Below are 12,888 nucleotides of genomic sequence, written 5' to 3'. Positions count from 1 at the left end.
CTACCCCCCCCCCCACTCTCCTCATACGCGCGCGCGCGCACATACATGAACCTGTTCCGCTTGGACAGCTTTTTTATGTTGTTGAAAAATTGTGTAAGCTATGTGCTCGTGACGAAAAACCCGTTATTCGGAGCCCGAGGCACTGGTCCCTTGATACCTATAGGTCGTCTTAAAGTAACTACCTGCCAGCTGGTACGCACGAATCACGTGGTTTTTCAAAAAGTCCCGTTATACGGCGCTGCTCTCTCTCTCTCTCTCTCTTTCTGAATTCCGTAGTGGCAATCTTCTCTACTTCTGTCCAGCTGCCTAAGAACCAATGCACCAGACGCATAAGGAATTGTTTACCACCTTGTAACACAAGAGGTCGCTGGCATCGAGTTGCTCTACTCGGTCACCTACTTACGATGGTGCTCCATCTTTTGAGTTAGACGGCTATAGACCCTTCTGGTCTGCGCGTGTGGTGCACGATGTGGGATAATGGTGTCTCAAATAAACAGATGGACCTTTAGCATGTATATATACCGCGCGAAGTAAGCCCGGGCGGTAATATAGTTATATTTCAGATGAGTTTTAAACGTGCGTATTTGTGTTAAAGGCTACTGAGTGGCTGCAAGTGATCATCAGCTGTGCACAATGTGCCACTGGAAGACCTGACAAGAGCAAAAGCCAATTTTCCAACTTGAAGATCAATCAGCTGGTAAACCTGTTCTCCATAAATTATCTGCCATATGACAGTGATAAACGCACAGCAATGGAATCAACCAGGCAGAAGTTGACTTTTCTAACGGTTTGGTGTTTTTTGTTAGGTAAGTAATTTTAATAAACTTGTCATCATTGAAAACACATGTTGCGTAATATGCAAAAGCAGAAAGTTGATCAAATTTTGCAAATAAAGTTCAAACATAGAAAATTATGCTTTTATTTATATGAAATTTCTTAGTGTGAAACTTTATGGTTTTTAGAAACTATACTTTAAGTATTCAAAAGAAATGAACTAATAAGTAATTTCTTAAAATAATTCTGATTACACATTTTAATATATCTAATAAATGTTTTTATTATATAATTCTATGTATTTGAATCGAGTAAGGCTGCTCGCCACACCATCTTGCAATCGTAATAAGCTGATGGAAGAAATTAATGTTCGTTCATCAGTACTTAGGAAATCGTTTTCAAGTAATGGTTTAATAAAAAAACAAATGCCTGCATTTATACAGGTTTTATCTCACCTCGTGAGAAAGAAGTTTTAAATATACTTATGGATATTTAGTACGTAGTTTAATGCGACAACCGGGATATAAAACAACTATAAATATTGAATTTTAAACTTTTCTTTCTGTGAGCCTCACTAATTAATGAATTTCAATGTCCAAAGGGTGGAGTGAAAGCGATATTATGTTAAATTGCATTTATAGTGCAACTCTCATACAGCACATATCATCTCAACCTAAGATATGTGCTGCTTATAATTCATTGAATTTACTTTTTTACTAATTAATCGCGTTTAAGGGAGGGATTTTAAAAATGACAAATGCTTTTCACACAACAGTTAACTCAAGATGCAGGCCATTTAGAGTTTATTGAACTACGTAGCGATAACCAATATTCTTCTTTCTTTAACCTTAGAAAATTAAATTACAAAAACGTTTCCCAATTGGGTGGAATTATATTTTGGCCTTTGACGACAGAAGAAAAAACAGTTTCCTTGAATTTCTGCCTTCACAATAACCTTCACACTCAAGAGGACTTTTGATCCAGCACCTAACTGATGCTGCCAATACTTTATATATTTATTTTTAACTCCCTTTTATATCGCGAAGTTTCAGGGAAGACTAATGCGCATCAAGTTCCATGTACAACTCAAGGTAATAGCTGTTCGGCTGTCTTTGATGGTCATTAGCTTTAAAGTCACGTTTGTCATCGCGAATAATGCCAAAGGACTTATCAGGATTTATGTAACTATCTAATTTTAGGAAACAAATTAAAAGAAACATAAATATCATCTTTGCTTTGGAAATGATAGGGACTGCGGTGGAAAGAAATTCGTGTCTATTTGTAGCTTCCTTAAATAACTGAAAGTACCGTGTGGTTGGGAATATTGGTAGTAAGACTTTTTTGATGGATTCAAGTGGAGATTTTGTTACTTATACAAGACAGCGTGCGCCCTATCCTGTTGCAGGATACTCTGGTAAGAATCATTATACCAGTGCTCTACAATAGCAGTATGTAAATCAAAGAGCACAATGCATTATCTGTTTATTATATGATAGTAGAAATATATTAAGAGCCACGAAATAATTTGTTGCATTAGTAGCATTGTTTTCTATACCCGAAACAAATAAAAAAATCATATTAATAATAAATTTTGGCATTCTTACAATAGGAACACAAATCTCTCCATGGTTAACGCGAAATTGCGTTCTACGTACTGAAGGCCAAACAGACCGGTATAACAAGCAGGCATGAAAATACCATCATCTGTTCAAGTGAAGTGTTTTTATAATTTATCTTTCAACACTGGCGTGTTTTGCAAACAGGTCTATCGTCAATCCAATTATGATCAAAGAACAAATGAAATATTCTTATTTCTCGTATTCTAATGTCTTTCACTTATTTATTAGTGATAGTATTGTGATTGGTATTTATAAAGAAAGAACACAAGTCGAAAAAATATCATGATCAGATTTTAGACAATATCCTTATAATATTAGGATTATTAACCAACATATTGAGTATTTCTATCAGTGATACGTGTGTCGAATAAATATTCCAGTTATATTTTCCCTAACTTATTATGTACATCTGTTTTTCAATTATTTAAAATAATCTTTCTCTCGGAGGGATTTCTCTTGTATTTGGTAATGTTGATATAGGAATCAGCAACCTTTTAGGGGCGGTATTACAGGTTCACTTGGGAATTCCTTTTTATTGGTTTCAAGTGTGCTGTACTTCTCTTCTTTGGAGTTGTTCAGTACTAGGAGGACATTAACTTCAAGGCTGTTTACTATCTGAAAACAGGTCCACCCAAATTTTTTTGTACAAGGCATATTTTAATTATAAGAAATAAAACTGTCACGGGTTATTCCTATTGCTTATTTTTGCTCATTATTATTTAAAAGATAAGTTTTGACTATCGATGTTAACAAAAAAATTAGACTTGCCCAAATTCTAATCCAGGCTGTTGACAACTTCTGACTTCACTAAGACTACCACGTTAATTTAAGGCAGAGAGTAGTAACGACATGGGTGATCAAACCTTTCATTCAGTAACCGAAACAACATTCCACCGGAAAAAAAAAAAAAAAAAAAAAAAATTTCTTCCTGAACAATTTTTTCTAAAATTTCCAAAGATAAAAGTGTAGTTGTTTAGGGGGCGGCATTAAATTTACGTTTGTGATCGATGAGGCGATTACCGAATTTTTATTTTACTTAGAATCATCCTCTTTTGTCATTTTCACTAAAGAGCTGCCACAACTGAATCCTTATACGGAAACAACCCAACCATAAAAAAGTAACAAAATAAACCCGTAACAATGGGTGCTTTACACTTGCTTCAAATAAAAGTCATTGGTGCTCTTTGTGGGTTGTTCTAGGTGTTTTGAATAGTTTCTTTGGTGTGCACAATAACGCTTTGCTTTAAACAACCTGTACCAGTATTTTTACTAAAAGAAGCATAATTCAACTTTCCCTACGAGCACCAATAATTTGTTATGCTTCTTTTTCTCTTTTAGATTAAAACAAAGTGAAATTCCAGCTTTCTTATAAAATCGTGATGCTGTTGATATTAGAAATGAATCCAGTAAATAATTAAATGCATTAGAATATTTTATATGATCCAGAGACTTAACATTAAACAACTCAGTCCCGAAATACCAACAACCAAAAATATAAGAAATCGGTTTGCACCCTCTTTCCAATATCCGAGACATTCCAGATCAGGATATCAAACCAAAAAAAGGCAGGGGGAAACGCTCGCAGATTCTTTCTTCCTTAACTCAAGTACCCACAAAGTGAGTTGAGTTGATCTTCCTTTTTCGGCACCTTTCTCCCAAACATTCTCAAACACGATCACATATTCACCCAGCACCCAACTAACAATCTCATAGCAGTTTATACGAGTAATTCTAACATCACTGCGATATTTGATATACGGGACTGATGTTAATTCTGCTTTTCCGATATTTTTTGATTAGCACGGACTATCAATAAATCTCTCCAGACTCCATCCCCCCCCCCCCAACAACACACCGATAGCAGCGCCTTCTCAAACTTGTGGTTAATATATGCATGTTTGCTTTCCGAGATCACTGCCAGAAAACCAATGACCTTGGTAATTAGCGAATGACGACGAAGGACCTTCGTACCATAGTTGAATTCGTACTGCGGCCTTTCTGATAGCAACTAACTTGTCTTGTGGCTGCGAGGGAAATAGGAACTGCACACATACAGTATTGTTCAAAAGGACTTGCTCCCATACCGGTACCTGCACGCCATTTCAAAAGTTTTCTCACTGTTTAAAATAGCTCCACAAATTAATTCCGATTTTTTTTTTCTTTACATCTTGCTTCAAAACTAATTTTCCATGGATAATTGAATCGAATGGAATGTTTAAGCCTTCTCTTTACATCGATTTTTAATATTTCACAGTATTCTATAAGTTTACTATAAAATAACCTCTGATAAACATGTTTAAAGGGCTAACATTCTAGAAGTTATCTCCACCTGTTTCAGTATCGACTAAACGGGATCTAGGAGATAGCTTTACAATTCTGTCGAGTAGGTCAATGCCCAGTAAGGTGTCAACAAAATAAAGTGTCCACGACATGTAAGAGCGATTAAGAAATACCAACGTTATCAGGACCTGCCTCATAATTTTTGGGACCACTCGCCATCTTTGCACTATCGATTAACGAAAATTGTAGATACGCTCTCTCTATCCACCGAATTATCTTCGTTGGATATACCATCAATCCTCCACTGAATTATCTTGTACCCTACAGCCACAGGTTCTGGAGGGTGGGAGGGGCCGGCTCTGTGCATAACATCTGTGTTCGATTTCATAAATTGTTTTCTATTTATTACGATGTTAATTTTATCTTAAATCAGATATGTAGATATATTTTGAGAGAGCATCCTCAATTTTTTTCCAAAATGATACTGATGTTTATTTTGTTTTTTTAATAGTCGGCATTAGTTCACAGCAAAGTAAACCTATCAGTTTACTTCCTTCTTAGGCCGATTTTCATTTTCTGACTAACCTCCAAGACATTCTTCACAAATATCACAGACAAATCATATCAGACCTCCGTCTAGGTAAGCTGACAGTGGAAATATTATCCCTCAAGTGGTTTTCTAAAGTATTCTAGTGAAAGGTTTTGCTAATAACTAAACTAAAATTCAAGCGTTAAGGTACTGCTAATTCTTATTTTTCATTAGTGCTTTTCTTTTGTTAATTAACAGTAATTACTCATATATTTAATTTGCTAATGGAGAGTACTATAATTATAAGTTGTATAATTTTAATATTCTTTTTAAAAAATCCTTATGCAGGAAGGACAGTACTTTAAACCTGACCAGGGTTAAGCTATTTGCTAAGTGATTAATAAAATGAAGTTTTTTGTTGTTTTTTTTTTTAATGGGGGGAATATAATAGTACTTGGGGATAAGCTTCATTGTGCGGCTGGCTAATTCAATACTGTGATGGTTTAAAAAATTTTCTATTTCCTGCAGCAGTTACTCAATTAGTTATTGAATCCACTGAACTTAACTACAAAACCAAAATTGGCTGCGGGTTTTTAGATCACGTGTAAAAAACTGCAGTCAGTTTTATTCCACCTACTTTTTTTATGCCTGCAGCAACAACATCAATGCCTATTGACTCGTTAAAAGCTCCAGTGTTTTATTATTATTATTTTTTTTTTTTTTTTTTACGCAGCCATAAAATCATGAGTGATTGGAACGTTATCAAAATGCCATGAATACCTTATTATGGTGGGTCACCAAATGAACCTTCAGTATGAAATCGGAAACCTTCATTTCTCTATTGACAAAACATCTGAAAAACAGTTGCATTATAAAATTTAGGGTATCCCAATCAGAACCATAGATTTCTGTGGTACTCCAAGCGCTATTTACGACAAGTGGTGTGATACCAATGTGTTACCATCAACAACACTGTTCAGAGTTGATATTGTGATCTTGTCGGAGCTGCTAAAAGGAAAGAAGCAATAATCTGACAGGCGTTCTAAATTTGTTCATTAGACACGGATGATGATTAAGGGCAGGCACCGTCGGTAAAAGGTAAACAGGGCTGTATTACTCTTAGGCTTACCGCTTATTACCGTATGCAACAGCCTACAGGCATAACTTCTACAATCTGTGACTTTTCCAGTATATACTGACCAGCATTATGGATGCCATTATCTAATAATTCTTGAATAGTTACTATAAATCTACTATCATACGTGAGAAAACCGGAAGAAGAACGCATGGTTACAACCTTCTATTGAACTTACTTTTTTTTTTTCTCTTTTTTTTTTCAATTTGCTTGTGGAGTTGTCCTCTAGGAATATTGTTGTATTATAATTTTTGCTCATTTTTGTAATTTTACATAATTCAGGTTTTACCGTACATATTGTTAGATTCTTCCCCAGTTTTATTTTTATTTTTTCCCGGAAAAAAACGTTCGTTATTTTCAGCTTCCTCGTCAAATACAAAAATTATTGTAATTGGGTTTGTCTAAAAAATTATTAAATGGATAATTGTTGGATTCTTAGGCCAACACTGCTCAATCGGTGTTTTTCGACCTTGAGGTCCGTTCGTGTCAAGGTCAGAAAGCCTGACGTGCCTGTAAGCCACCCTTCCAACGAACAATACCTCATTGGCATCCGCAGCGGAGGAAGGGCAGTTAATCGCACCTGGAGATCGAGAAAACAAGAATAAAATCTGTAAACAAAGTACTTTAAAATTCCGAAACTGCAAATATTTTAGTTTGAGCCTAGAAATGTTTTAAGAGTTACATGTGATTGAGAAAGAGTTTACCACCCACCTCTATGATTTATCCTTTTGGATTCAGTTGTTTCCGATTTTCCATGTTTGTTTTGCAATGATCATTATTTGACCAGCCCTCATGAGTTGGTCAAATAATGTCCATTCTCTCCACAGCGGATAAAAAGACCTAAGTTCGAATCTGTCAATGACGGGAGAAATTTTTTTTTTTTTTTTTTTTTTTTTTTTGGTATTTTTCAAAACGTGGCTGGGTTACTCTGTCTCAGGCGATGATAACATGGTTTTTTCTCCCGGAAACTCGAGTTTTTCGTCCAGCAAACAGCTAATGGACCACAGAACGCACGCAATTTACAGGCATATTATATACAGCGCAATATGGCCTAAATTGCTGATGCGCCTAAAACCCTACGACCACCAAGCAACCAACCAACTGTTTGACCTAAGGAGTCAATCGTTAAAAGTTTTCGTTGTCACTGTCAACGTAATCTATAAAGAAGCATTGCATAAAGTTTCTCAGGATGTCTTTAGAAGTTATGGAACTCATAAAACACTAATCCTTAACCCGGCAAAGAAGGTACCTAACCTACAGTTAGTTTATAATTGAGTTAACATTTCGTATATACAAATCTTTCATAATAAGCATTTAATATTACAAAATCTTGTTGGCAGTTTTTTTTTTTTTCTTTGTCCCAAAATCTATGCTCGAGTTTATCATCTGTTTCAATGGTTCCCAAAATTTACAACCCCCCCCCCCCCTCTTTCAAGGAGTAGCGTACGGCTGCACTCCCATTTAACGTCTTCCTTGCTTAGCATAGTCAATCAATGGGAATTGTATATTTTTTTTTTATTTTGTGACGCTACATTCAAAGTTTGGTATCATTATCATTTTTCGCGTCCCATTTTGCATTGCCAGCCAGTTGCGTCACTTCATTTTTGAAGCATTCAAATGAAGATAAGATAATGCTTTTACTGAAGGGGTAAAATCCAAAATACAAACAATACGCGAATTGCTATATCATTTGTTTTTAGGTGCATATTCATCATGACTATATATACCTTGAACATTTTCTGTATATATATCTTTTACGATTTTCCGATAAGTTTACTATCTTCCCAATTTTAGTCATATTTCCATTTTTTATTTTTATTTATAAATACGCTTAGGTAACGTGGACTTTAAGTAGCCGTTAGGTGGCGCTGTACAACTTTAGCACTGAGAATTCTATTTTTTCTTATAAGAGCAGATACAAATCTCTGATTAAAACAAAAAAAGTCACAATCTGAATTATTATTTTTATTAGTTTGACAAATGACACCGCACGAAAGGAATTTCATGTTTTTAAGTGTATTAACATTTATTTTTATAAAAAAAAGTAAATGGTGGCAACATTACTTTTTAAGTAGTTTTTTTAAGTAATGTCTTAAACGTTGCTTCTCTAATTAATTCTCAATTTTATTAATAATGCTGTAGTATTTTTTTCTTTTCTCCACGATGTCTTTTTAACTGAAAATACGAAAAGAAATGTGAAATGCGAAAAGAGAAAATTACAGTAAAATCTCAGTAATATGGGGATGGAGAAATGAGAATTAACTATTTAAATATTTTAGGCTGTTTATAGAAATAAACAGCTTTATTAGCAACCATACATGCATAACTAAAAATAAAACATAAATACAAAACAGTTCCGCAACTTTCATGTGTGTGATAAATTCGACGTATACAAAATATATTTGGAAGTGTCAACGCGAGAGGCAGTTCATAATTTGTATGAGCTGTTATTTTTCAGTTTGTCAGAGCTGATATGCTTGTCAGTTTGACATGTATCTCATACAAATTCTGATACACATATCCAGATATAAATGTAGCCTGAGGTTTCTAATAGTGAAAATGTAATGAAAATAGCCAAGAGGCAGTATTCTAATTAATGTCTGCCGGTAAGTATTTTTAGTTCATTTTGAGAGCAGGGATGGATTTTTGTAGTGCAGGCCACATTTAGAATCGTATCTCTCCGGGTCGGAAGAGCACTCCGTAACAGGCGCGCGGCAACAAAAAAAAAAAAAAAGTAAAAGAAAGTATACACGTTATATTAAATAGGCAAATCAAACAAATTAAACAAATTAGTCACCTATTTAATGAGATACGTTATACCAATAGTTTACAGTCAGCTGACCTCTGATTTTTAAATTCCATACATTTCAATTATTTTTATACATCTGCTTAAAACAGATATTTCGTTTTTAATACGAATGAAAAACTTCAGTAAAAAGAAAGTGTAGCAACTTTAACTCTTCTGTTCGCTCTTAAAATCGGCTGAAATTCGTGCGTGCTATTGATTCTAAATTCTTTGTATTTGTTTCAATTTCAAAGTTTTTAGTTTTCAGAATGACAGAATTAAGGGGTTGATGGGAAAGGGAGGGGGGGATAGATTCCTAGTTCAAATGTTTTATATAAAATATATTTTTAATTGATAACATTAATCGGAGATTCCCACCTTCATTATATTTTGCATCGTAAAATTAAACGCTGTCTAAATACACATAAAATTAACAATTTCTTCCATAAACGTCAGGTATATATAGGTATTTTTTCGTAAGATCTCTGTGCTCTTACAGTCAGCTGATCTACGAAAGACAAAGTTATGGAGAAAACATGCCTGTTTTATTACATCACCACGCCTCCGCATGGCGTTAGCATCGACAGGTGTACACTGGATTCCATTCCTCACTGCTCTACAGAAGCTACCGCTAAGAAAGGACGTACTCAGAGGTCTTTCACTCTTAACGACCCCGCTGCGTTTCATCAAGAGTAAACTCAAGAGAAACCGCATATCATTGCTCTCTATATTTCTTATGTCCAATCCCGTTGCTCCTCGCCCTGCAGCAGCGCTGCGTTCTATCTCATCTCAGCATAGCTGCTGACACGAAATGATAACTGTGTATATCTATTGTATTATCATATTCTCTGGTCACGAAACGAAACAAATCCACCTCTCTGAACTTTCCGGTCTTCGGTCAGGAAGGTTTTTTTTTTCCTTCTTCTTTACACTTTCTGTCAGCCAACTGCCTCCAACTTCTAGTCCCTCAATTCAGGGTAGGCCCTGCCCCCTAAGTTTTGCCGCCTGTTTACTGTAGCTAATTGCTGGTTGCACATGCGCAGAAATACTCCCACATCGTTCGTTCGGTCTTTCCATGACCTTACTTTCTCGCTCCTCGCTTTTTCAATTTGTGTCAGCGAGCTCCTGTTGCTTTCCCCTCACACCACTCCCTCGCTTGCCTTCTCGCGGTCAGTCAACAGGTGTTGCTGTTCTACTAACAGTTCTTTATCATTTTTGTTTCCACACGCATCCCCAGTTATTTCTGTATTGGCAGGATGTTACGCTTTAATTCCACTGTGGGGTTTTCTTTTGGAATCCCCTTGTCGAATCCTGATGTTCCTTCAAGGAATATTTTACCAACCAAAGCAATTAACGTGTTTCGCATATTTTTTGAAATTCTTGCTTTTGAAATTTTCGAGATTTTATCCTCGTGCGAGAATTCAGTGTCTGTCCCAGGCTTGCTTTCACTGGTTTTTTTTTTTTTTTTATTTACTTGTTTTTCGTAATATTACTCTTGCGTTTACAAACTTTATATAGAGCTCTTGACTTGAACATGCTCCCCAGTTTTAACTCTGCTATGAACCTCACACGATCTACTACATATTAATATTATTTCAGTAAGTGCAATTAATTAAAATTATGAAAGCTTAGGTAGACCAAATATTCTTATAAAAATATGCGTTCTTTAATTAATTGAAAGAAATATGAAATAAAATTATTTTTCTGAAGATAATAATACTTAATTGACAGAAATTTAATAATAAATCTTTTAATTTATAAAATATAATCCATATTAGGTCATCTCAACCTCTTTGAGGTTGAGAATGGCCATGAGAAAGATTCCCGGGAAACTCGGGCTTTTCGCCAAGCAAACAGAAAAACGACCACAGACACACGCAATTTACAGACAATATATACGGAGCAATATGGCCTTAATTGCTAATGCTCCTAAAACCCAATTTGATATTTCTAATAACAACATTAGAAAGATGTGAAATGGGATGATCGCCATGACTTCTGTTCCTTGGCTGGATTACTGTTTTAAATCTTCCAGTCTCAATGCCGTCCTCCCCAAACCGGATAGAAAAGACTTGAGTTCGATTACGTGAGGAATTTTTATGGACCATTTTCACAAAGTGGCTAAGTTAGTCGGTCTTGGGAAAGGGTAGCATGGTTTTTTTCTCCTGGAAACTCCGGATTTTCACCTAGCAAATAGAAAATCGGCCACATAACACAAGCAATTTACAGACAGTGTATACGGAGCAATATGGCCGTAGTTGCTGATGCTCCTAAAAAAACCCTACTACAACAACCGTTCCCAAGCAAACAAAAGCTGATTCCTAGTGCCCGTCCCTCGTCACGGGCACCAAGAATCAGTTAATCAGGTGCTAGCTGCTCCCTGGTGGCAAAGTGACCTGATATAAACAATACATACTGCAGTACACACACACACACACACACACACACACCAAAAAGTAACACATATATTAATACTATGTCAGGCCCGTTTTACAGAGATTCTGTACACCCTCACAGAGACATTAGGTGGCCCTTAGGTATATGCCTAGGAGCACCACAGACAGGGAACATACACATAACTCTTGTATTGTCTGGGCGGGTAGCACTGTGGTACCATCACCGTCCTCCTCACACCGCGTGGAAAAGGCCCGGGTTCGCATCATGGCGATGACGCGAGGAACATTTTTTATCGACTTTTTTCACTCCGTGGATGAGTTAATCGGTCTCAGACGTATATAGCAAGATTTCCCCAACTGGAAATGCTGGGTTTTTTCCCCAACAAAATGGGCAAATCAACCAGAGAACACATGCAATTTACTGCCACACGGGTAGTTGAAATAACTTCGAGTGTAATAGTTTTTAACCCTTGTTTTGACGTCACCCTCAGTACAAAGTTCTTGACTCATCCTGATTGTGATTTTATGTAGTGAATGTAAAGTCGAATTTCTGTGGTGAGGTGAAACTGTTAAATATTTCCTGAAAAAGACTTATCCTCTAATCAAGACCAGCAGACTCGTGATCAGCTTTAGTGCGAAATAGCTGTTTCATTGATGATACATGAACTAATGAACTGATATATGCTCTAAATTGGGGGGTATTATATTAATGCTGTTATGATGTTGTTAGTACGTGGCAAGCGATTGCTGTATTTGATGTCATCCGTACGCGTTCAAATCCCCTCAATGACGACCAGTAACTTTTATGGGCTTTTTTATAAATATCAAACCAACAGGAAGACATCATTACAAGCAAGCATAAACTACATACATATATTATTATTATTATTATAATGAAACAGATCGTTAACAGAGCCAAATACTAAACATTGATCATCAAAAATAGCATACAATAAACTTAAAAAAGTATATATGAAAACTATTGAAAGTATTGTTAAAATATTTTACTTTCTTCCTTTAATAATTATTAAAACGCAAGTTGATTTAAACACCGCTTTATTTTCATAATAAGACTCATAATTAAAATACTTTTTAGAAAAACTTTCTGTCTCTGACCTTTTAAAAACCTTAGAAGGTTATGAAGCTTTTTCGGATTTTTCGGAATAGTCATTAATTGTTATTTAATTCAAAAACTAAAACGTTTCATGATGATCTGACATAAAATAAATAAACTTAAAAACTGAAAGCTGGCCGGACTTTTTTTTTTAAACAAGCCATGTTTTTATATTTTTCACGGTCAAGATTCTTCATATCGAGTACGCAATGCTTCTCTGATTTCCTAGAGATTACAAAGTGAAACTGTAAGTCAA

General features: G+C 35.5%; 1 protein-coding gene across 1 annotated transcript in view; it reads left to right on the top strand.

The window, feature by feature from the left end:
- Positions 1 to 285: 285 nt before the first annotated feature.
- Positions 286 to 12,888, top strand: part of LOC150077184 (uncharacterized) — a 77,222-nt gene continuing 64,619 nt past the window's right edge. The window contains exon 1 of the mRNA XM_090386458.1: positions 286 to 806. Coding sequence (XP_090242584.1) covers positions 752 to 806 — 55 coding nt within the window. The 5' untranslated portion in view covers positions 286 to 751. The remainder of the gene's footprint in view (positions 807 to 12,888) is intronic.

This window comes from Mastigoproctus giganteus, chromosome 12, assembly GCF_048544385.1.
Source record: "Mastigoproctus giganteus isolate SK-2022 chromosome 12, ASM4854438v1, whole genome shotgun sequence".
Classification (NCBI taxonomy): Eukaryota; Metazoa; Arthropoda; class Arachnida; order Uropygi; family Thelyphonidae; genus Mastigoproctus; species Mastigoproctus giganteus.
Note: the sequence above shows the minus strand (reverse complement) of the source record. Positions and strands in the feature narration are given on the sequence as shown.